The sequence below is a fragment of the Piliocolobus tephrosceles genome, chromosome 20 (genome assembly GCF_002776525.5).
Source record: "Piliocolobus tephrosceles isolate RC106 chromosome 20, ASM277652v3, whole genome shotgun sequence".
Classification (NCBI taxonomy): domain Eukaryota; kingdom Metazoa; phylum Chordata; class Mammalia; order Primates; family Cercopithecidae; genus Piliocolobus; species Piliocolobus tephrosceles.
Genome location: NC_045453.1, coordinates 30,419,022 through 30,444,498, shown reverse-complemented (window position 1 = coordinate 30,444,498; position 25,477 = coordinate 30,419,022). Strand labels below are relative to the sequence as shown.

Here is a 25,477-nt window from a genome sequence, read left to right as displayed (position 1 = left end):
TGAAGTGGAAGGAAGAATGACATCTGTTTTATTTGGTTGTCAAGACCGTTACCTGAAAAGCACCTCTGGCACAAAATGTGATTTTTAATGCTCCAAAGTTTCCACCATTTGGGGCAGGAAGCTGTGCCTGAGTTTCATACCTGCCCTCTCTTCTAGAGCTAAGGGACAGGTACAGAAGTCCATGCAGACCCACCTCCCCTGCACCTGCTTCAGTTGTCCTGTGTGGTCAAGGTTTCACAGTGATGGCTTTAGTTCTACAAAGGCCATCAAATGGCAAAAATTCATTGCCAGCAAGCCCCCAGAAGGAGAATTCCAAGCGTGGTTCTTCTTGGCACACACTTGCTGCAGACTGGGAGTGTCTTGGGGTTAATATCCTCTTCATGGAGGAAGGTGGAGTTTGCTCAGAGGTGATGTTGAGATGCCACATGTTGAACCAAGCTAAGCAGCTATTATGACTCAACTTTGGCAGTATCAGGTGGTGATCAGCTATTCCTAATGCTCCAGCACATTCTAGTATGTATTTGTTGTTAATGGGGATGGGGGTAGGAAGAAAGGTGGCTTGGAATCAGTCCCTGCCATAAACTAATAAGGAATCAGAAAGATTAGAAGTATAGTCTGATTTTCTTCTTCTTCTTCTTTTTATATCTTTTATTTATTTATTTATGTTTATTTTTATTTATTTATTTATTTTGAAATGGAGTTTCGCTCTGTCACCCAGGCTGGAGTGCAGTGGTGCAATCTCAGCTTACTGCAACCTCTACCTCCCGGGTTCAAGTGATTCTCCTGCCTCAGCCTCCCAAGTAGCTGAGACTACAGGCGTGAGTCATCACACTTGGCTAATTTTTTGTATTTTTAGTAGAGACAGGGTTTTGCCATGTTGGCCAGGCTGGTCTCAAACTCCTGACCTCAGGTGATCCGCCCACCTCGGCCTCCCAAAGTGCTGAGATTACAGGTGTGAGCCACCATGCCAGGCCCCTTTTTTGATGTCTTTTAACTAAAATCTTTTGTTATTGTTTCAGTGGGTTTGGGAAATGGCTCTACTGGCAGAAAAGACAGTTTTAATTATTGGTAGCAAGGTGAAAATCCCCACTGGCTCGGGGCTCTGGATGGTGGATAAAGGTTGATTGTGACCTCCACAAACCAACTCTTCACCATCAGCAAAAAACACCTCCCAATCCTCCTTGGCAGTGGTGCTAGGCGCCCCCCAGGCTGGACGGCCACAGCCAGAACCAGCTAGCGGTCATGCAGTTTCGAGATGCCATTTTGCCTTTTAAGTCCTAAGAAACCGTCCTATATCCTTTGCCCCCCAGTGTAGGCTTTTGGAGTTTCAGGGGTGGTGGCTGTGCCGAGTGCTTATTTGTATTGATAAAAGTTGCACGATCTTGACACCAAATAATAGATCAATAAACATTTTGACAGTCGGTGGAAGCAGAATTATTGTGTGCCTCAGTTTCCCTGTTCCCCAGAACATGTTCTGTAAAGCGTGGGCCTGTGGTGGGGTCTGTCAGTGGCAGCTGTCAGCCTCTATTGTCATTGGCAGGTTGTCATGGATTCCCAGCATGCAGATCGCATCAGCATCAGGAGTGGAAGAGTCTCTGTTGGTCCTTAAGGTCTCCAGGAGGGGCCAGTTCCATCACTGGCTTTGGGAGCATGAAAGTGACAAATCCAGCCCTGAATTTGTCTGAGTGTCAGTGGTTAAGAATATAAAAAGGTGTGTTTTTATATTTAGAGCCACGTATCTTCAAGTATATGCAGTATACATTTGCATTTTATGTATGATATATGTAAAACATGGACTGTCAAAACATGTGAGTTCCAGCCGCCGAGGCTGGGAGGCTTCTCTGAGGTCCCTTGTTGGAGTCCACCATGGGCATCCCACCTCCTACAGGTGGGTCACAGGGTGAGCTCAGGTGAACCTGACCTTCTCCCCGCTTTGCCCTGGGTTCCCCCAGGCAGGTGAAATCAGATTTTCCAGGCTGTGTCCTCAGCAGCAAGAGAAGTGGGAAGTTGAATCAGTTTTCAGAAATTCTGAGCAAATGCAAACTGCTCTTTCCCCCAGGAGATTTTCAGCACCAGTGGTCTCAGTTGCCTGGTTACCCCTCTGCTCATCTAGACCAGATCCCGAGAGACTACCCTGCACCCCACACGCCTTGCTCAGCCTGTGGGGCAGTCCTGGCACCTGGTGGTTGTGCAGGGAGAGAGACTGTGGCAGGATCCAGGGGCTTTTTAACACAGCTGAGCCTCTTTCTAGATGTGGAGTCTTTGGTCAGCTCCTTACGCTCCCTGATCTTGGCTGCCTCATTCATAAACTAGGATTTATAATTACTGCGCGGAGGTGATTAAATAAATTGTCTTTTAAGCACTTATCACAGGGCTCATTCTTAGTAGATACTCAATAAATGGCCACGAGGGCGTTGGTGCTGATGGTAAGTAGGGATTGGTGGTAAGCAGGCCGGCTACCCGAGAGTGTGAGTTGAGCGGAGCTCAGGTTGGCTCCCTCTTGCATCAAGCTGCCCACTAGACTTGCACATCCCCGATATGGGTGACACCCACAGACTGCACAAGCTGTCCGGTAAGGTTCAGATGCGCAGACAACAAGATTCGTTTTGAGCCCGTGGGGTGATTCATCCCAGAGGCCACACTTCCTTTAGGGAGGCGCACAATTTGCATGGGGCCACAGCAAACGCCTTTCTTCATTCCCCTGAGTTACGCAGCAGGTAACAGAACTTCGATCGGAAACACCTCGTGGATGTCAGTTGAGAGATGGTGTGAGAGTTTGATTATGGTCAGTGATGTGCTTCAGACTCCCAGGTAAGGGAGAATCTCGATGTCCTCTTACGGCTGCTCCATTTAAGGAATAAAAAATAAAAGTTAATACAGAGACTTTTGCCAAGTCTGTGTGTGCGTGTATCTATATGTACGTGCTCACTTCTTAGGATTTCTGCAAGGTCCGGAACGGCTTTTTCCAGAAGAAGGTGGAAAGTGAAGCCAGGGAACTTCGCGCAGGTCTGGGAACCCTGCAGGAACTTGGTGCCTGCCCCGCCTGTTCCGCAGATTCCCCTCAGCGGGCTGAGCTGATGTCTGTAGCTGGCCAGAGCTCTAATTGCTTTCCTAAAAACAATTTAGTCGGTAATAATTCTATAAACCTCTGAATCAACTTTGCGCAAACACCCTGAGTAATTTCTTTGTTCTTTTCTTTCTACTTTGTAATTGGTGTCTGTAAAAGCCAAAGGTTTGGTCTTGCGGAAGGCGTGATTCATTTATTGGTGTCTGTGCCTCCTCGTTATTGAGTCATTTCAGATGCCATCTCGGTGAGCCAGGGCTGATTCATATGGGGCTGAGCTTAGAAGCCAATAGGGTCATGGCCATAGGAGGAAACTGGTTTTCTAATCTATTTATGATAGGGGAGAAAGAGGCGGGTGTATTGAAATGATGGAGAGGGTGTCATTACATGGGTGAATATAACCGATGAAATAACACCAATCAGCTTTTAAACACCACTCCATTTGCTGCTGTTGATTGTTAGGATAGATCGCAGCTCAATGCACTCCTATCTCGGGTGTATCTCTCCCTGTGTTTATGGATCTTGTTCTCTGAGCAGGCTGATACGGGAGGGATACCGCCGCCAAACCCAAACCTGGAGGGACGTTTCAAGTCATAAGCCACAGATGCAGAGAACGTTGCATCTTTTAAAAATGTATCAGCTGGACCTACCATGAAACACATGTTTAAATGTTTAGGCTCATGTGTAAGGGAGCCTCTGCCCCATTTCTCACTCATTTCTCTAACAATGACAATTATTAGATGTTTGCGGTTGTTAGTTCTTTGCGTTATTCTCCAAACTGTGTGAACTTACACATGGTGCCACTTATTTTGCCTGGTTTTATTAGTTGCTTTGGCCCTAAATTGTCACTGTCCTCTCGTCTAGAGGGTAATCAGAGTTGCTTGCCACATAGCTCAGAGGTGTAATTATGAGTCCAAATTCCAACTGTCCTTATAAATCTAGGCTCTGCTTGCAAGGGGAATATTTCTTCCTGCCGTGCTTTCCTCTGGTTTGTTCCCCATCTGCATAGCTGCACTGCATCCTTAACTCTGCATCAGGGAACAAGGGCCTGTCTCAGGTAGTTTTGAATCTCCAGCTTCTAGCTCAGGACCAAGTGCAAAGCATGCCATTGGTGTCTTTCTAGCTGCTGGCTGGATGGCTATGAGAAAGTTCACTGGAGGAGAAATTTGCCAGTAACCTTGTAGAATCCAGCCAGTATTTATTGAGCTGCCTGGTGACTTTCAAAGTATAGATCAGGGATGTTGAGTGCACGGCATTCGATCGGCATCCCCCATTTGCTGCCCATAGCAGACATTGCTAATCAATTGCACCCTCCATCCTTGCTGGGCACAGATCCTCACCGAGGTGGTACTCCCAGTGTCTGCTCCCAGTCGGGGTTCAGAGAGGGCTTGAGTGATGATACCTGTTGGCTGTCGGGATGTGGATGATCCTTATGGAGAAAACTGGAAGTTGTACAGACAAACGGCTGGCTAAAAGGCTAGTGGGGGCTGCAGAAGTCCTGGTGCATGCAGCCACCAGGACCAACTCCCATCTGCTCCTCCTTGTCACCGTGTGTTCCCAAGGCAGTTCCTTCCAGGAGTTCTACGGACATTCCCCACCTGTGGATGGCCTAGCCCCACACTTCAGCTGCCATGTAGCGGGGACCTCCCAGCACTTTAGTGAAGCAGCATCCAAGTGTGACTCCAAGAGCAAGGCTCCCCAAAGAGCGTGACTGCCCGGAGTAAGCATTATCCTTGGTTCCTTGACAATATGTCATTTTTCTATTTTTTAAATCAAGGGTGAAAACGGAAATGTGCACAGAGGCCTCCATTTTCTCTTGCCAGCCTCTCTACACAAAAGTCTTGAGCTCTGCTCTTCACGGCATTCCCTTTCACTCTAGTGAGAATGAGCTTTGGATCCTTTTCCCAGAATAGACTCGGGGGGAATTGAGGGTGGGGTTCAGGAACAAAAACAAGAAAGGGGAGAATCTGGGAAGCAGTTAGTATTTAGGGAATGAACCTGACACCCAACAACTTTGTCTCCTTGATTGTTTTTCTGGGTTCTTGCCTGTGACATCGTGGCGTTTTGAACCCTAGCGATTCCTACTGACAGTGGCTCAGGTGCTTACTGAGCACTTTGCACACTCTGTCTCGTTCTTCCTCATGGCAACCCCCTCGCGTGGAGAAGGCTTAGCTGAGTCACTTGCCAGGGATCACCCAGCACACCAGAGCAGGGTTTGAACTTGGGCTGCAGTGTCTTGGCACTGAATGGGAGGGAGAGTCGCAGAGAAGCAGGACCACTGGCCAGCCCATGGTCAGAGGGGAAAGTTCTAGACACAAGGTTTTCCTGGCATTCCTGGAGCCCCAGGGGCACCTGGGCTCATACCTCTTTCTTCCTGAAGCCTGTGTCTCACTCGGCTAGGCAGGGATGAGCCCACCTTCCCCTGAGCCTCAGAATCGCCTGCCACTTGGTTTAAGGGATGGGCTGATTGGGGGCCTCTGCTCCTTTCTCCTCTCCTTCCATCCTCCACACACTTCCCTCCTTGAAAGGGTACCTGCAGGGATCCCTTGGGCTCAGAGCGGGAGGGAGCAGAAATTGTTGGTAACAGGTTGCAGCTGAAGGGAGAAAGTGGTCCCTGTGACCAGTGGGGTGCTAGGGCAGGATCTGAGCTCCCCAGGAGGGGTGAGGAGAGAGTCCAGAGAACATCTGGACTGGAGAGACCCCCTCTAGCGTTCTTCAAAATGCAGTAGTTCTCAGTCCTGGCCACACATTACCACCACCTGAGGGGCTGTGGCGGCACCCCAGACCCACTACCTCTGGGATGGGGCCGGGCCAGCTGGGTTTCCTAAAACTCCCCAGGTAATTCCAGGGTGTGGCAGAGTCAAGCCCGCTGTGCTGCCCCCAGCCCCAAGCTTGCAGATGGGTAAGTTGAGGTCTGGTGAGGGGGAGGAGGAAATTCAGGCCACTTTTCAGCCACAAAATCCTTCTGGTGCTCATCAGAGGAGTACTGCTAGGCCAGGCATGGTGGCTCACGCCTGTAATTCCAGTACTTTGGGAGACAGGTTTTCACCATGTTGGCCAGGTTGGTCTTGAACTTCTGACCTCAAGTGATCTTCCCATTTCAGCCTCCCAAAAATTACAGGCCACTGCGCCCAGCCAGGCCTGCAGTTTTAAGCAAGGCAGACGGATTGTGAAAGGGCCAAGTTGGGCTGGAGGTCTGATTCTCTAGCGGTGAAATGCCAGGTGCCTCTGTGGGGAAAACATTTTGTAACCTGAATCTGGGCCCATAATGGGTACCAGAGACCTGGGCGTCTGTCCCAGCCCCGGCCAGGGGGCCCATTGTGGTGGCAGAGCCTTGGAGACTGGACAGACTCCAGCAGCTCTGGGGCTGGGTCGGCCCATCAGCCACTGATGCCAGCCCCGCTGGGCTCCAGCCCAGAGGCACCGCCTGCCGGCCTCACCTGGCCTGCATTCCTTTGTAGGGAACGAGGATGTGGGTGACCCCAGACAGGTATGAATCATGTCTTGGGGAGGTGGTTACTCAGAGGCGGCGAACACCGAGGCTGCCTTCCTCCCAGACAGTGTGGACCTCAGCGTGGAGCTTCGTGTCCTGGGCTTGGGGCATGGCTGCTGAGGTGGGTGTTTGAAGAGCCTCGTTGGAGTGAGATGGGCTGACAGTCAGTGGTCCCTCTGCTCTCCACTCTATCATGCTCTGAAGAAGAAAAAGAAAAAGCAGTGTGGCTGCGGCACTGGGATGCCAGGTCAGTCACAGCAGCCTCACTTACCAGTTTTGTGGCTCTCAGGCCTGTTTTTCATCTAGAGACAGAAGTTCTGGGAAGCAGTCCTGACTTCCTCCTGTTGTGAGGGCAACACTTATTTCCCGAGTGCCTACGATGTGCCAGGCACAGCACCACATGCAACCCTGCGAGAGCTACTAGACCTGTCTTACATGGCGCTACATGCAACCCTCCAAGAGCCACTAGACCTGTTTTACAGATAAGGAGACTGAGGCTCAGAGGGCAGAAGTCAATTGCCCAAGGGTGCATGACTCGTAATTGGCTCGGCTGGATGTGGAACCCATTGCACCCACCTGTGTCCTAGCCACCTTCCCATGTCAGTTCCAAGAAATCTACAAACACAAAGCAAACGGTAGCCCATGAGAAAATTGGAGATGGCACGTGGATGGGCATTTAAAATTTAATAGTCCCATACTCACGTGAATGTATGTTAGGAAAAATATAACAAGCACATTGTCGATTTCATGAGTATTATTGCTTAAGATCGGGTTAAGTAATAAGTAAATCAATTGAATATTTTATTTCAGTTGAAAAGAAAAATATTGAAGAATTTCAATTCCTTTAATGGGGTACTTGGGTAGGGCAGAAATCAGGAAGGCTGAGAGTGTCATCTGGGAGCTGTGTCCCAAGCCCCGCATGGGTCTTGAATCAGCAGTTACAGAGCCGCTGCTCCCCCTGCAGGATGGAAGCACTTTGTTCTTTGGCCTTTGGAGGTCACCCAGCTATGTGAAGGTCAGGGGCAACTCGATTCTAATGAGATCAAGGTCACAGGGTCATGTTGCCCTCAGGAAAGTGGTGGATGGAGTTCTGTGGCCCTGCTGCAGGGCTGGGAGGTGGACCTCCTGGGACCTCCTGTCCTCACCTGCAGAGAAAGCTCAGAGATGCTCCCAGCTGGTGATGGGACTCCAGCCTGAATCTCAGCCTGCTGGTGATGATGGAGAGGCCAGCACCTCCCTGGGTACTTCCTTGGTGCCCCGTCACCACCCAACACCTCACAAGGCTTGCAGAAGAGCCTGCTGAGACTCAAAGAGTGTCTGTATCCTGCCCCAGGTCACAGCTGTGTGACATCCTGATCTCTGTGTATTTTAACCAAGATCTTGATGTTCTCTTTTTGTAATGGAAAAAAAAAAACTCCCTAATTTAATTGTTTTACAATGTCTGAAATGGGTGAATATTCTGCAGAATAGGTCTGTGACTTATTATCTAGCTTCCTCCTGTACATTTTTAGCTCTGGGGACAGGGAAAGACAATTGGAAGCAAGTGAAGAAAAGGGTTCAGGTGTGTCCCAGCCCCAGGCCTTGCAATTGCACCTGCCGTGTGCTGGCCCCCACCTTCACCCAGTTACTGCTAGGAAAAGTCCCGAGGCGGGGAGGTGTTGGGGAGGTTCTGCTGCCTGTCTGGCTTGCGGTTTGGCAGACCTTCCTGGACGCAGGTCTCGGATCCTGGGCTTGGGTCTCATCCTACAAGAACTAGGGGGAAAGGTCGAGGAGGCAGCTCCCGGAGCCCACTGGCTCTGACTTGTGTGGGGCAGGGAGGGCACCTGGCACTGTGTGCCTGGTCTCTCTGCTCATCCTGTGGGCCTGCCTCCTACCTGACTACCTGTCTAGGAATTTTTATTGCAGCCCACAGAGGCACTGCAGGTCGGCTGGAATGTGAGATCCTGGCCCTGGGAGGCGTGGGGTAGGCGGGCTTCAGACACAGCTCCTGGCTGCTGGGCAGGAACGCGGAGCGAGGCGGCCACCCCCTGGCCTCCTCACAGCATGAGCGTGGACATCGCGGTTTTGCCGCTTTGGGACTTGTCTGGGTTTTGCCATGTTTCCTTATGCCCTGATTCTGCCAGGTTAATTCTGATTAGGTTTTGGTTTGACCACTGCCTGGGACACCTTGACGCGGAACAGGGATTGAGATAAACAGTTGATTATGGTGAGTCGTGAAAGCCGGAAAATAGTCCTAACACCAGCAGCACTTAGGCAGCCCCCCGTGCCCTGAGACATTGCTGAGTGCTGTCCTATAGTACAGAATCCTCCCACTCAGCCTGGCCGGGATCTCTGCCTTTTCTCTCCACAATGAAGAGTATCCAGGCAAGAGGAGGCGGATGGAGGTTGCTCAGGCTCCAGGTGACCGTGGCTTCCACAGGCCGCCCTGCCAGTGGCACCTGCTGGCATGGGGTGGGACAGCCACTTGGCCTCCTCTGCATCTGACAGCCTCAGCCCTCGTGGAATTAAATCCTCCTGGGGCCAAAAGTGACCATGCTTGTGACCCCCCAGCCACAGGCCAGGTACAGACCTGGGCCCTTGGAAGGAGCAGTGGCCTGGCAGGGAGGGGCTTCAGGGGAGCAGACTCAGGAGTACTGCGTACCCTGGTCATGAGGTGGGAGCTTCAGTCCCCTGTGCCACCCTGTGAGTTCCTGTCATCAGCCCTGACAGCCCATTGCTTACCTGCCCCCATGACTCTTCCCACACCTGGTGGGCTGTGCCTTGGTGCCTGCAGGTGCCCAAGTCCAGGTGAGGCCACACCCCATCCATAGGGATTGAGTGGTCACCACATAAGAATGTCCTCCGGGTTGCGTCTCCTCTATGAGCCTCTGTTTCTTCATCTGTAAAATGGGGATTGTAATAAGCACCCAGTACACAGGGGCATCGTAAGAATTAAATGAGACAGTTTGTGGCAAGGGCTCAGCTCAGTCCTGGGTGCTTTGTAAATGCTCGAGAAACGCAGCCTGTTCTGTTAGTAAGACGTAGCCAGTGCTGGGGGAGCGGTGGCTCTGTAAGCCCCGGGACCTACCCGTGAAAAGGGAAAACAGAGTGGTGGGATGTGAAAAGTTGGGAGGCTCCTCGGGGAAGGAGATGTGAGACTGAGGCTTGCAGCGTGAGTAGGAGTTCTACCGAGGGGGAGGTTTCAGGAACCAGCCCCTCCCAGGCACACCCAGGGCTCTTTTCCCCCACTCTGCAGATGGAGGCGGTTGTTCAAGACCACACAGCGGGGGTGGCTTTGGAACAAGGGCTGTGGGCACCAGTGAGGTGGGTCTGAGTGGGTCTGAGCTCCTCTGTGAACATGAAATGGACACAGGCTGGACCGGGAGATGGTGCACCCGGCCCTAGCTCGCAGCTTCTTCCTCTGAGAGGGGTGAGAGTGAGGGTCCTGCCTCCCCTGCTCTATTCCCACCTCTACTGTGACCTGTGTAACCCTCAGCAGCAGAGTAATGATTTTCTTCGGGGGAAAACGTTCTCCCTACCCCATCCTTGAGGAAGCACGAAAGGAGGTTTGGGGAGCGGAAGCTGGCATCAGCTTAGGGGAGAGGAGTGGTGCCAGTGGTGCCTGTCCCTGGGGCTGCTGCAGCCTGGGCACCTTCGCCCTCCTAGACCAGCCCAGAGACTGTATGTGATTCCACTCTCAGTCAGTCTGGGGTCTTGGCTGGTCTCAGTCTGTTCCTCCTCCTTCAGATCCTGCACAAGAACCCCTAGCACAGCCCCTCTGCTGGAAGGAGCTTCGGAAGAGTTGGGGAGAAGGAGGCTCCCCTCATGCCATGTTAATGGAGGGGACACCAGAAGACTGGGTGACATTTGCCATTTTGCACAATTAGGAACCTCACTAATGGGTAATTTTACTCAATATTTCACGCCATTCGTGAACTCGTCTGACACATTTATTGAGCACCTACTATGTGGTGGCCCTAGTGTTTTGGACGCACACAACCATGAAAAAGACGCCACAAAGTGTGGCAGACCGGAAATTGGCCAGAAAGCCAATGACTGTAGAACAGCTTTTCAGAACTCCCGTAGTAAAAGACTGAGGGGCCGGTAGGACTAGGAGAAGGCACCAGGACCAACTTTCTCTAACCTCACTTCTCTGGTAACCTTGTAAGCAGGATCCCCAGGCCTCAGGGTATAGAGGCGTCAGCATTTATCAGGCGCAGTTCTTCCCTCGGATGTGAGCTGAAATGGGGCAAGTGCAGGAACCTGCATGCTCACACATTCTCTCCCAGGAGGTGCAACTTCCAGAATCCTCAGCCTCTGGATCCTCACCGACTGGTGGGTGAGCAGTAGACGGCCAGGTTCCACCCCAGAGTTCCAGCAGGTGGGGGTCAGCCGGGCGTGTCACTTACAAAACTCAGAAGAAGCCAGATCTTCATCCCCAGTGAGTGTTTCCCAGGACAGAGCCCAAGCAGGAGAAGCGCAGGCTGGGGTGTGTGCCTGCTCTCCAGGCCCCTGCCACCTGTTTGCACATGACCCTGTACACCCCACATAGCAGTGGAGACCCCGCCTCCTGCTGCAGTTAATTAACCTTTTTTACTTCACAATAAAAATAGCATGGCTCTTCTGATTGTAAAAAGTGATATACACTCCTTATTTAACCAAAAATTCGAAGAATTTGATAAATGACAGGCGAAAAATCAAAATGCCTGCAATTCCAGCACATGGAGGTGAGTTTCTTCTATGGGGGATATTCTTAGGAGCATTTGCATGTGTAGTGCTGATGCAGGGTGGTGGCAGTGGTGGGGGTGGGTGCAGGCACTGGGCCCGGCCCCGCCGGGTGGTCTGTGCCCCCAGCCGCTGCCCGGTGTCTCTTCCCTAAGAAGTGAGGTCAGAGGCTCACTTGGGGACTTTCCTGGACTCCCTGGCAGCCCAGCTGGCAAAGGCAGGGAGGGTTTCACATGGAGGCCCCCGGGCTGAAAGCCAGGCAGGTGGGAGGGTTAAATCTGGCAAGCTGTGCCTTCACCTAAGAGCCTCGCCCTCCGTATCCATAAAATGGGATGACACTGACAGTTCCTACCTCACGGAGCTGAGGTGAGGAGTGCATCGGGTGTTGGGAAAAGCTCAGCAAACTCCCAGCACGCAGTAAGTGCCCTGTGGACCTCGGCTGCTGCCGAGGATCCACGTCAGCCTGAGCAGCGCTGTGTCCACATCCCTTCACTATATGGAGCTGCTGAATCAGACTGATTCACAATTGAAGGCTTCTGCGGTCAAACATGCCGGAAGGGCCACAGCCTCTTTTTATAGACAGGTCCCTGAGACCCAGAGAGGGTGAGTAGGAGGCAGGAGCACCTCCCCGTGGTCTTGGGAGGCAGATGCAGGGTGGCCCCTGGGTCGCCTTGTCCCCCGAGCCAGGAATGTACTCGAAGCTTCTTAGCTGATCATCATGAGAAACAGCTATTTATGTGGGCACAGTTGTGAGAACTCTCCTTGAACTTGTTCCTTTAGCGACGGACAGAGGGGATTCCCCGAGTTTCATTTGGAGACTGTCCCATCTTGGCACTGACCTAGGTCTGATTCCCGGTGCTGGGTCCGATGCTGGACTCCCCAGGAGGAACGGGGCAGTGTCTGATGCCACAGAGGTGGACCAGGCCAGAGCCACCCCTCACCTCGCCCCACTCCCTGACCGACCTTTCTGCCTGGGAAGGCCAGGCCTCTGTCCCCGTCACACAATACCCCCTTCTCACGTTCAGACTGGCGGTCTAGACACTCATGCTCCCTTTGTTCGGAGGGTCAGGGGTTGGGGGAGGGCCCCAGAAAGTGGGATTTGGGCCGAGACAGAAGAGAGGGGGTGGGTGGTGTGAGGGGAAACTGGCTTCAAAGGAGGCAGCCGGTTCTCCCTCCGCCTGCCCAGCGAGTGACCAGCCCTACCAACAAAACGTGCACCAATTTCTAACGATAGAGGCAGCTCCCAAACAGAGACGCATTTTGAAACCCAATCAAGCTGACGCCCACTCGGATCCATGCGCCCAGAGCTGTTTAGCTGACACCGTCTAAATAAAACCCCACAGTCTGTGCCAATAAGTCTGGGGCGGGCTGCCAGCCGGGATCGAAGGCCTGGAGGCAGCGCTCAGCCAGGTCTGAGCCAAAGAAACCCCTGGGGAAAGACGCAGAATTCCCACCCCCACCCACTCAGGGCATGCCCACCACGCCTGGGTGCCCCATGAAGGGGAGGGTAGGCGGGAACATCCCCGAAGCCACCTTGTCCTCACGGCCGTTAGTGACAGGAAGCTCCAGGTGCTGACCCAGGAGAGAGGCAGAATCTCCAGTTTGATTCTCTGGCTCTAGGCTTAGTTCTTGCCTAGCAAGGCCTGTACCTCTTTTAGCCTCATTCGCCTCATCTGTCAAATATGGATACGAGCGTTTGCCCCGATTCCTTAGGGAGAATGAATGTGAGGCTCTGCCTGGCAACAAGTTCCCTGCCTGGCAGCGTGAGGTCGACCACTGGGTGCTGAGGCTGATGATGTGGTCGTCATTCAGCCCTTGCTGCCGGCGGTTCTTTGTAGCTTCCTGATACTCTAACTCTGGGGTTCTCAACTGGCCCCTAGGGACATCAGCAGTGTCTGGAGACTTTTTTTTGGTTATCACAACCTGGGGTATGGAGGAAGTGCCCACCCCATAGGCGTCTAGTGGGTGGAGGCCAGGGATGCAATTCAGCAGCCTGCAATGCCCATAACAGCCCACCCCACTCCACCCCACAAAGAAGTGTCTCTTTCCTAAGGTCAGGCAGATGGAGGTTGAAGAACCCTGATTTAACTCAGTCCAGGCCCCAGACACCCCGTCTCCAACTTGTTCCTGCATAATTGCTCGCACGAGGCTGGACAGAAAACGGCTGCACTGACCTGAGCAGGAAAAATGGAGACATCTTGGAATGGGGAGAAACACTCAGGTGCCCTCTCCCCTGGGGAATTCAAAGCTGGTGGAGGCTGAGCCGAGGCCGTCCCGAGGTGAGAGCTGAGCTGAGGCCGTCCCTAGATGGAGTCTGAGCTGAGACCGTCCCGAGGTGAGGGTCGAGGTGGCAGAGAGGCCTGAACCACCTGGCCTGACCTTATGGTGCTCGCAGTGAGAGGGGAAGAGGGAAACACACTGAACCCAGGGTGGATGCAGTGTTGGCCTGATCTAGATGCAGGGTCAGACTTACGTGCCTGGGCAGGGAACCCATAGACTAGAGAGAGTTCATGGCTCAGGAGCCCTGCCGGAGACCCTTGTGGGCTGGAAGTGAGTTTGGGCAAGCGTGGGTCAGCTTGGAGTTGAGAAGGGCAGGCCAAGCAGGGCCCTGTGGCACAGGTGCGGTGGCCGGACATTGCTGTGGATATTTCTGGTGACTCCTGGAGCCCAGCTGTGTCAGTTGCTCCCCAAATACCCCTGATCTTGTCCTTCTGGATTTCTCATCTTTCCTCTGAATATTTATCCTTTCTTTTCAGGTCAACCACCCCATGACTATGTTTGGGGAAGAGTTGGCCAAAAAAGTTGTATTTGCCTGATAGAGCCTTCCTGGTGCAGTGGGGAGAGGAAGCTCCTGGAGGCAGGGCTGGGCTCTTTGAGAAGGGATGTGGCAATTGATTAGTAATGTCTGCCGTGGTTGCCAGACCAGGGAGTGGCTGTAGGTATGTGTAGGGGAAGTCATACATGCAAAAAGCACCTGGGTTCTTTCCTGACCTGTTTGGGTTGCTGTGGATAAGTCATGTCCCCTCTGGCCTTGGGGTCCCTCTGTTAAATGGCAAGGCTGAGTCAGTGGCTTCTGGGTCACTTCACTGATGTGCTATCTTGTGGAGCTTTGGACCAGCCACAGCCACAGGTGCCCCAGGCACAGGAGATCACCTGGAGAAGAAGGAAGTTGCTCAGTTGAACCCCTTAATGGAAAAAGAACATTGCTCCATGTCTTGAACTCATTCCTCCGCATTGGCAGATCCCTTCTAGAACCTACACATCCATGTCTGGGGCAAAACCAGAGGCTGTGCCCACAGACGGCAGAGCTCGTGGGCTGCTTGCTGCAAGAGGAGCGAAGATTAGGAACAGTCATTTAAAAGCAATTATTTAAAAATGAGAGTGCGGAAACCGAAAACAGAAATGGGGGAAAACTCTTCAGTCCTCTGACATAACCCATCACACTTTTGGGGGGCTGCTGTAAGGACCAGCTGGAGAGGTCCTCTGGTTGTATCTGCCTGGTACACTGTCCTCCCCATGGGATTAGCGTAGACAACTGTTTTTGGTGGGGATCCTAAGCCTGACCATGGTTTTGTTTGTGGGGTGTCTGCTGCGGGTCCAGCACTGAGCTCCACTCTCTTGCGTGCACTGTCATCTCCTCTTCGTTGCATGGGATTGAGGCAGGTACTTCTGGTCACCCCACCTCACAGGTGAGGGCCTCGAGGCCCAGAGACAGGGAAGGGGCCTGCACAGGGCGTCACTGTTGAAAGAGGCCAGTGGATGCTGTGCCAGTGGCTGGTTAGTGGGTTAAATGCACCAGGACATTGAATCCTCACAACAGCCCTTCAGGACAGGTGGTTGAGACCCCATTTCACAGCTGGGTAAACTAAGGCTCAGGGAGGTGATTTCCCTTCGACCACACAGCCTGAAGGTGGTAGAGATAGGCTTTGCCTGATTCCAGCGTCTGGGCTTTACAACATTTGAGAGAGAAGAAGGAAGGAAGGGAGGGCAGGAAGGAGAGCAGACCAGTCTCATATAGAAGCTGCCATGAGCAGGGCAGGCATCGAAAGAAAGTAACCGTTTGACCGGCACCCATCAGAGAAAGGTCGGTGGGTGAATGAATGGGCCCTCACTGGCCATCTGGCAGGCAGCGGGTCTTTCTCTAGATTGGAAGCTGACAGTCCCAGGGGAAGAAACTAGCTCCCCCATTTAGGAGAGACGCCCCTGTCCGGCTAACCCGGAGGGTAGCCTGGAGAGAGGTCAGCGCACGGCCTGCGTTGAGGCTCCAGCAGCTCCAGTTCTCCCTCCCTTGGAACCCACCCTTGAAAGATTGGCTGCATGGAGGCCCACTCCCCACTTTAGAGGGTGTTTAGGTGTCACCCTGAGTGTGCCCCCAGGCCACACCCTTGCAGTCAGCCCACCTCCAACCCTGTCTTTCTTTCCTGGGAAGGAAGGGTGACTCATTTTACAGCGACCCTTTGTATAGCAAGGGCTAAAGTACAAAGTTGGAGGTGAGACCAGATTCCTCTCCTCTTGGTTCTGGTCCACCCGGAGCAGGTAGAAACAAGTTCTCCCCCATGCATTTTCATGTAACCCTTTTTTGCCACACACCTCCCTTTAAGTGAACAGTTCTACAACAAAATTGCTGCTACTAGGTGTTAGAAACATCTTAGCAGGCGCCTTCCTAGAACAAGAAGAGCCAGAATTATTTGCTGGGTGGCCACCTACAGTCCTATTTTAAGAGCGACCTGGAGGGCAGCCCAATCAGAGACGATGGTTTCTAGTTCTCTGGAGCAGCCAGCCCCCTACCCCCAGCCAGTCCACCAGCAGACCCCAAACCAGACCGATAACTTAGCATTTTCATTGGAGTCCATCTGACAAATCGTTTTAGGCCGAGAAAGCAATACTGCATCTTTAAATGGCTACTTTGTCAGCGCGTCTCTGCGCGCTGTAAAAAGTCCTTTGTTATCTGTGTCTAGACAGCACGCCAGCGGAATATTTGGTCTGCGTGAGGGGAGAGAGATCTGACAAGGTTGAATTCATTTACCAGCTTATTTAAAGCGGGATTTCAAAACACTTGCTCATAAACTGTTTTCGGCCCAGACTCCCCGGCCTCTTCCTAGCCCACACTGGCTTTTCTTGCTTTTATAATTTTTCACCTGCTCGGGCAGTTAGCTGGAGATTGCAGCCGGGTGGGTACCCTGGCGAGGAGAGTGACTGCGGCTTGCAGCTTTTTTTCTTTTTTTAATTGTCCCCTTTATGACTGTCTAGACGTTCTACAGATGCACGTTCTCGGGGGAAATGGCTTTTCCCTCTGGTTACAGTACTTGGGAGGGTTGCAGACTGGCACCCCCTCCAGCCATTTGACCACCCAACCCCCTTCCCTAAAACTCCCCTCAGCCGTTCTTCCTTTCCTAAATTAAGGCACTTTGCCTCCTGGCAGCATCTTCGTGTTTATAACACATTGACTTGACTGTGCTAATTTTATACCATCATCGAAAAAGGAAAAGTGACATTCCAGGTTTTCTTCTCTCTGAGGGGTGGGCAGAGACCCCCTCCCAGCTCCTCCCCACAACTTCCCCCGTTTCTTCTTCCAGCTCCTCCTTTTGTGGTGATGTTTTGTTTTGTGGCATGCCTACATGCCTAGACAAATAAAACACCAGAGGTTGGCTTCTTAAGGATGAAAATATCAGGGCGACTTGAATGCGTCCGAGGTTTTAGTTCTGCCAAATAGATGCATCAATTAACCTCATTGCCATAGCGACTAGGTCATTGTTACCGCAGTGACAAAGGGGCAAGCTGTGGGGGTAGAGGGTCTCCCGGGCCCCCCAGTCACCTATCACCCGCCCCACAGGAACCAGTGCAGAGGCCAAATAGGCATTGTCCTGCCAACAACCAGAAAGTGGGCCCACTTTGACTCCCTCAGACTCTGCAGTGGGTGGTGGGGGCGGTTCTCAGAGGGCCCCCCCCCCCCACCTTCTCAGGCAGCCACAAAGCCTAGTGGACTTGGGAAATTCAGTTGCCTTCCAGGCCCGCTACATATTCAGGCTGGGAGGGAAGCAGGCTTCAGAGTCCCCTTCTGGAGTGAGGGCTGCAGGGTACAGAGAAGTCACCCTGCCCCCCTCCCAGCTAGACCCCTAACTCCCCCACCTCCACCCCTGAAAACTATTGCCATTACCATTGACCTGCTGCAAAGCCATAAATTTCCACCCACCTCCCCTCCCGCAGTCATCAATCTGCCCTCCGGTTTTGACTTGGTAGGGGGCACAAAAGGTGGGGAGGAGGAGTCGGTGTGGGCAGCTGACCAGATGTCTCCTGGGATCCCTAAACTGCATCTCGTTTCTGCCAGATGAAGCGAGTCTAACCTATCAGCCTTCTTTACGGCAGTGTTGTGGGGCGGAGGGTGGGGCGCAGTGGGACGTTTCGTCTGCAGGAGATAGAGAAGGAGGTCCCATAACTCTCCGGGTTTCCTGGCCAGATCTTTTTATTTCTACTCCCAAAACAGACAGCCCACAGGCAGGAGTGGTCTGTCGAGCAGCTACTCCCATTGTGCCCGCATGGGTTTATGACAGGCTTTGTGCAGGTGGCCGGACAATATGCTTCAAAGGCCTAGAACTCCGAGAGCTACTGAGCTCTAGTCCTTTCCTCTTCGTGGCAGCCTGGAAACCTGTAAATTTCCCCGCGGGGGTGAGGAAGTAGGGTGACTGAGCTTGTAATATTTCAAGTTATACAATCATTCAGGGGTTTCTTTCTGCAGGGGTTTCTTTCTCATAATTACAGCGTCTTTAAGAAGAAAAATCAACATGAAGTATTTTCAGGGGAAGAGACTTTTAAAAGAAACACACACACACGCACACACACACACCCCAGCCAGAACACCACCACCAAGTTAGCACGGTAATGCAAGTTTGTAATGCATGCTGGGCTGCTCGCTCCAGGAAGCTCCCAAGCAGGAATGTTCCTGAAGGATGGGCTATTAAATATTGGATCCTCAGGCTGGCAGATGCGTCTGCGCTGTAATTGGGTCTGTCCTGGAGTAATTAAAGGAAAATGATTATATCAACCCAGTCACCAGGCCGGCATGGCACGGAGAACTGAATGGCAGCCGTATTGACGTTTCCCTCCAAAAATTGGCCTTTCTCAGCACATCAAAAACGCACCCTTGGCTTGAGTTTAGGGAGCTTGTCTTTCTTTGCACTTTTTATAATTGATCGCGTGTCTCCTGGCCTTCTTTTTCTTTTTAAAAAGCAGTGGGGGATATCCGTGCCCTCTAACGTGAGCAGCCTCTACCTGCTCAGGGAGATCTGAGCTTAAGGACGAGCGTGGCACAAATGCCCCAGGAGATTGCGGCGTGAGAGACGACATTGAAAAAGGTCTGGCTTTTAAAGCTCAAACCTGGGAGGCCTGGACTCTTTTTTTTTTTCTTCTTCTTCTTCTTTTCTGAAGAGTTGTAGAGCCAGAGTTTCAAGACCGTCTTGGTTGTGCTGCCTTATTTAGGAGGCGAGCTGCTGCTCATTTGTCAGGCAAAACAGATGTGGTGGGGAGACAACATCTATTTTCATAATTCGAAACAAATCTGGCGAGCCGCCTTCCTTTTCAGCGGGGCCTGCTCATGCAGAAAGCCCAGCTCCCAGGCAGCATCTAGCAGAAATATTTATAGCTCATCCATTGAACTTTCCTTCCTCCAGGAGGAGTTGGTTTCTGCTGGCGATGGGGACGCAGACTTGATAGGGAGTGGGTGCTGTTTCAGGGATTTTTTTTTTTAAATCAAAAACTGGAGGAGTGTGGGTCACAGCCAGCGACGCAGCTGTGCCTCTCCTTCTCATGTCCTTTCGTCTTCCAGGTGTGGGGCGTTGGCCACGGGAGCCTGCTCTGTAGCATTTAGCAGCCTCTTTACTGGGAGGGCAGTTAAAGGCTGACTTTGAAACTTCTCTGGGCCGGCGGCTAGGACCCCGACACTCCAGGGAGACCCAGGACCTGGGCCCCTAGTTACCAGTGACTTTGTGCTTACGTGTGCAAGGGCAGCGGGCTGTCATTCCCCATTTTATGGATGAAACCACGGAGGCTTAGAGAACAGCTTGCCCAAGGTCACGCACGGAACTGCTGGTGGAGCTGGTCCCCTGCTCTGAGCACCATTCACTCTCAGCTCAAGCCTTCATTCCCACTGGGAGGCTTTGCTACACCGTCACCTCCCATCAGAGGTAGCTGTGTCTGTCTGTATATAATTGCGACCTAAGGAAGGAGGGCAGACCTGGTATTTGGGTGAATCACCCATCGTTCATTTATCCAGTAGGTGAGCTCCTTCCCTGTGCCACTGGAGATGGGAGGACTTGGTGAAAAGAACAGGCCTGAGCCTGCCCTCAGGGAGCTACTTGTCTGGAAACAGAGCATACTGAATGGAGGAGGAGATTCGACAGCGTCACATGACTGTGCCTGGGGGCTGCTTTCCTGGAGGTCTGAGAAGGTCTCTCAGCAGGGCTGACCTTGGGCTGAGAATTGAGGGATGAGAAGGAGTCAGCAGTGGGAAGACCTTGGGGGGAGTACCTCGGGCAGACAGGAGAAGCTGGGAGGGTGGGGTCTGCTCAGCTAGGTGTGGTGGCCATGTCCAGTTCCCAGCTGGCCGTGTCACCTTGAGGGGGACTGACCAGGTTTCAGTTCCTTCTTCTGTAAAATGAGGGGGTGACTAAAAAGTACACAAGTTCTGATTCTAGGAAAACCACAGAGAATCGAGTTTTGTAAGGTGCTGCTGGTAGGGGAAGCGGTGGAGGGTGTATGGAGAGCCCTATTACTTCTTACAAAATTGAATGTGAAACGACAATGGTTGCTAAACTAAAGAGTGGGTTATTTTAAGCAGTGAAAGGTCAGGGAGGGCCCTTCCCTTCTCAATGCTGAGACCACCCTTGTTCAAGGCAGCGCTGCACCTTCCTCACGGTCGTCTCAGGAAGGGAACACCCTAGAGAGGTCTCCAGCTGTCACCCACAGATGTTAGAAGTGGGACTGGCTTCAGGGCAACTCCTGGTTGCCTAGTGCAGGGCTCCCTCCCTGGCAGGAAGGAGACCCATGCAGGGTGAGGGTGCCCTCAGGAGCTCAGGCAGGCGGCAGGTTTCGAGGGGTGGGGGTTCCCAGTGGCAGTGATGGAGGGGTGCTTCTCATTCCCCAATGCCATGATTCCATGCAAGTGGATGGGGCATGCTGGAGAGGTCAGGAAGGAACATGGGCACCTGCCTCACACCTGCCCCACCAGCACTCAGGCAGGCATCACGAATCACGCTGGGCCCTGTCCCTGGTAGCACCCGGGGTACGTGAAGGGGAATCCCAGGCCCTGGGGCGCCTGGAAATCCCATCACCTGAACAACCAGCAATAGAGATCGCCTTTGGGAGCTTCCAGCCAGTCAGAGCACAGCTCTGCAGTTCGGAGGCCACGCAGGGCCATTCCAGGTCTTTATAAAGACTGAATGAAGGCCCTTGGTTTCTTAGAGGCCCTTTAGCTTAGGGCTTCCTGTGCATTTGGGTAAAAAGACGCTCAGTGACTGCCCTTTGTGCCAAAGGTGGAACCTAGAAGTTGCCCAAGACTCCAGTTTTCCTGCAGATTGACGTTCTCAGAACTTCCCTGCCTTCCTCACTGACCTGGCCCTGACCCGTGGGATGATTTTCATTCTCCTGCCTCCAGAGAAGGACCTGTGAAGCAGTGCTTACGTCCTCACGCAGACTGCTTTCCGCCACGTTCCCTCACCCGTGTATTCATATCACAAACATTTACGAATGGTAGTGTGCATTGCTCGCTGATCAAGGTAGTTGTGACTCCAACCTTCGGAAATGCACAATCCAAGTGTGAAAAGAACAAGTGTCCTTTCCTAAGTGTTTGCTTTCAAAGTAGATTTTTTTAGACTAAGTTGTTATTCTTTAAACCGGTTGTCTGTGATTTAAGTCCCTGCTGCTGTCTTCATATTGAGGCCTAATTAGGAATCAGCTGTTGCCTGGCTAATGTTTATTGAGCAAGCACTATGCACCGGCACTGTGCCTTAGATGTTCACTATCGTCTGATTTAATCCAGAGTTTCTCGACCTTGGCGCTGACATTTGGGCTGAATAATTCTTTTCTGTGGGGGACTTCCCTGTGCATGGATGTTTAGCTACTTCCCCTCACCCACTACATGCCAGTAACACCTCCTCCCAGTTGTGGCAACCACAAATGTTTCCAGACATGGCCAGATGTCCCCTGGGGGCACAATCATCTCCGGTATAAGAACCACACCTTAGCCCTAGCAGCTGCCCTTGAGGTCCCAGTCCCTTCATCTGCGGGATGCGGGTGATGACGGGACTCCTCAAAGCGGCTCCTTGGGAGCTTTGAATGATATAATGCACTTAGAGCTCTTAGCACGACCCGGCTAAAGCTGGAGTGGCTGCAGCTCTCCCCGCTGGTGTGTCTGAGTGTCTGATGGGCAGAAGTCGTTTTTACCATCCACTCATCCCCTCCACGGTTCCCTGGGGCTTGCAGTGCAAGCCGGACTCCGTGCCACAAGCTAGGCTCACCTTGCAAAGATGGTCAAGGTCACAGCCATTGTGACCCTCACTGCCACCGGGAATGCCAGTGTGGACAACAGCCTGTACCCAAGGAACTGGAAGGTGCAGGCTCTGGCCCTAGCCTGCTTTGCTCAGTTGCTCTGTGTCTCTGGGCAACTCCCCATCTCTGGCCCCATCCTTTTCTCATCTGACCCATTTTAGGGGCTTCTAAGCCACTTTCCTCCCCTAGAGACTCAGTATCTAAGAGGGTGAGTTTTTCCCAAGGTTTTCCCCTGGGTCATTCACAATTCTGATCACTCGGGAATCTCTGAGCCACTCACAGTGCCAGGTGACCACCCCCTTCCACCGTAACAAATTCACCTATGTGGCTCCAGCAGTTGCTTTTACATCCTGGGCTTCATAGTTGAACAGGTGGTTCCTCCACTAAGGGAGCAAGCGCCTGGTCAGAGTCTGTTCATCCGTAGTAGGGCACTTGTAAGGCCATTCCCTGCAGGTCCCGGAACCCACCACTGAACGATGTCGATTTCAGCCTGTTGGACACGGCTCCCACATTGCTTGAAAGGAGCTTCCCCAGGAGTTCTGATGTGTGCCATGCTCGGAAAATCACACTGGAAAATGATACCTGAATCGTTTCAAGTTCACGTTGTCTATGTTGCCTTTGCCCCAATACACACACACAGCCACCTGCAGGAAGTCTCAATGCAGCTTTGCCAAGCCCCAATTAGTTCCTCCTTGCATCTTCATGCTATGCCTCAGGAGGTAGGGTTTCTTGCCATTGAATGAGACAAAGGTTCCTACCTCAGGGCATTTGCCCCTGGCTGTTGTTCAGCCAGGAGTGTTCTTTCCCCAGCTCCCCTCATCTTGAAGTTCTCTGCTGAAAAGCCACCTCCTCTGAAAGGCTGTCCCTAACTGGATCATCTAAGGAGGTCCCCCCTCCCAGGTGCTTATTGTCACAAACCTGCTCTAGTTCTGTTCCATGTTCTGGAGAAGACAGAAGGACTCTTCTTCAAAGACACTCGTGTTGTTCAGAGATGCCTGCAGTTCCCGACTCTTGTGTACCTGAAGTGCTCACTGGCAGAGAAGTTTGCAGTTCTTCCGGAGCAATACGTTGATACTTTTCAGTGACATTTTCTCCTGGGGATATAGTGGTAGTATGGGACATCCTATTGGGAGTATTTGATTGTACTGGAGAGGCAGTGACACTTTACATCGGGGAATCGGAATCCCAAGCTGCCCTCCCTCCCCTGGCTGTTGTCACCTTTAAGACAGAGGTTGGAGGTTCCGTGCTTATTACTTGGGGCAGACAGTAGGAGCCAATGCTTCCGGGTTACTTAAAATCTCCTTTCCTCGTTTCTAAATTTTAAATGACGTGTTTAGAATTTAATCTTCAAACCTGGGAGCCAGACCTGCAAGTGGAAAGATGACAACCGAGAGAGGGTTTCGTGTGGCTGCAGCAGCCAGATGGCAGATGCTGTGAGCGGGAGGCGAGGGAGGCTGCAAGAGAGGGAAGCTTCTTCTGTTTCGGCTCTTACCCTCCCTCTGCAGGAAACTAACCCCCTCCCCCAGTGCCAGGCCTGGGCCAGGCCCTAAGGACCGCTTAAGGCTGCTGGCCTTAGAGTCTGCCAGGGCGATTCTAGTGATGCCAAGGGACAGGGCACTCCCAGACCATTCACTTGTTTTCAGAAAACTTTTTATTTTGAGATAATTGTTTGTTAGTGTGCAGTTGTAAAAAATAATACAGAGAGGGCTCTATGTAGATATCCTCCAGCTTCCCCCAGTGGTACCATCTTACATAACTGTAGTACAGTGCCAAAGCCAGCAGTTGACATTTGTCACAAACCATCAACCTTACTCACATTTCCCCAGTTTTACACGCACTCATTCGAGTGTGTGTGTCTGTGTGTTTCGTTCAATGCAATTTTATTGCATGCATAGATTTGTGTACCCACCAGTCAAGACACAACAGTCCCATCACAAGAACTTCTCATTCTACCCTTTTCTAACTGTATGCACCCCCTTACCCATGAAACCGCTAATCTCTTCTCCATTTCTATAATATCGTCATTTTAAGTGTGTTATAGAAATGGAGTCATACACTATATAGCCTTTTGAGGTTGGCTTTTTTCACTTAACGTAATTCTCTGAAGACGTCTCCATGTTGCCGTAGGTATCAATAGTTCATTCCAATAGTTCATTCCTTCTTGTTGCTGCGTAGTGTTCCAAGGTATGAACACATCATGGTTAGTTTAACCACTCACCTGTTGAGGGATATCTGGATTGCTTACAGTTTTTTTTTTTGTTTTGTTTTTTTTGCTATGAAAAGTAAAGCTGCTGTGAACACTCAGGCACAGGTTTTTGTGTGAACATTAAGTCTTCGTTTCTCTGGGGTGAATGCCCAGGAGTGCAATTGCTGGGTCGGATGGTAGTTGCAGGTTTAGTTTTTGAAAGACCCTTCCGTTTCCGTTCACCTCCACGCCTTCCTCTGGTCTCTGGCTTTGGTGGAAAGATATGAGTGCTGGGGAGCGGACATTATGCATGGATTCCTTCCTCTTTCACATGTTAATTGAGGGCCACTTATTGTGTCAGGTATGGTGTTAGCCCTCATGGATACAGCACCAGGATAAATAAGGGTCATTGAGGCACTTTCTTGCTGGTGCGGTGCACTTGGCAATGAACAAGCAAGCACTTAGAAGGAAGATGGTTTCTCATAGCAGCCAACACTTACTCAGTGCTTCCTACACACCGGGTGCTTTCTGGGTTCTTTATGATCCTCAAACAACCCAATGAGACGGGGCCATAGTTCACTCCATGGTACAGACAAGGAAGTGGAGACACACAGCTGCTCCCACAGCCAGAATAATCCATGCTCCTCACCATACCCTGCACTGCCCCTCCTGACCAAGACAGGCCACCAGGCGATGCAGAGTAAGAGAAGAGATGAGAGCACATGTGGGATGACAGACCCAGGGAAAGTCTTCCCACAGCCAAAACTGCATGTGCAAAGGCCCTGGGGTGGGAGCAGGCAAAAGGCCAGGCTGGCTGGCACATGGTGAGCGATTAAGGAGATGGGAGGTGCAGTGGTGAGGTGGGGTGGGCTTCGCAGGGTTTTAACCTGAGCATAATCAGAGACTTGATTATTTTTAAAGATTGCTCTGGCTGCAGGGTGTAGAATAGACTGGGGTTGTGTTTGCAAAAGAGGAAGTAGGGAGACAAGGAGGCCACATGGACAAACCTTCTGCTCTTGAGGGATGCGCCCCGAGGTTCTCTCTCCTCCTCAGCCCACAGGGCTCCTGTGTGGGTGCTCAGCAGTGCAGGAGGCCTCTCCTCGTGGGGGGTCCAGCTCCCAGTGACTGTCCCACAGCTCCGCCCCTCGAGGGCAGGAGAGCTGATCCCCAGCCAGTTGGCCCCTTGAGCCTCTGCAGCTGGACCATGAGCTCCCATCTAGGTCTGTCTTCTGATGGATGTTTCTGGTTTCTTGAGTTTTCTCACCATTTCTCTTGCTTCCTCTTTCCGTACCTGTTGTGATTCTATAAATTGAATTTACCTGCTCAGTATCAGCCACTCCAGATCGTTAATAAATGTGCGCCTGATGTCCTTGACACATTCACCATGCTCGCCAGGTCAGGCGAGGATGCCTACTTTGCCATGTCATGACGGTCACCATTTATTATGCACTTGCTGTGTACCAGCTAACGTTCAGAGAGCTAGTATCTA

The 25,477-nt window shown here is 52.0% G+C and overlaps 1 protein-coding gene across 3 annotated transcripts in view; it reads left to right on the top strand.

The window, feature by feature from the left end:
- The window catches only part of PMEPA1 (prostate transmembrane protein, androgen induced 1), a 61,996-nt gene that overhangs the window by 8,736 nt on the left and 27,783 nt on the right, over positions 1 to 25,477 (top strand). Inside the window, exon 1 of one of the 3 annotated variants that reach the window (XM_023231907.2) lies at positions 13,301 to 13,540. The exons of the other annotated variants lie outside the window; for them this stretch is intronic. Coding sequence (XP_023087675.1) covers positions 13,465 to 13,540 — 76 coding nt within the window. The 5' untranslated portion in view covers positions 13,301 to 13,464. Of the gene's footprint in view, positions 1 to 13,300; positions 13,541 to 25,477 lie in introns of those variants that run through there. 3 annotated transcript variants of the gene reach the window in all.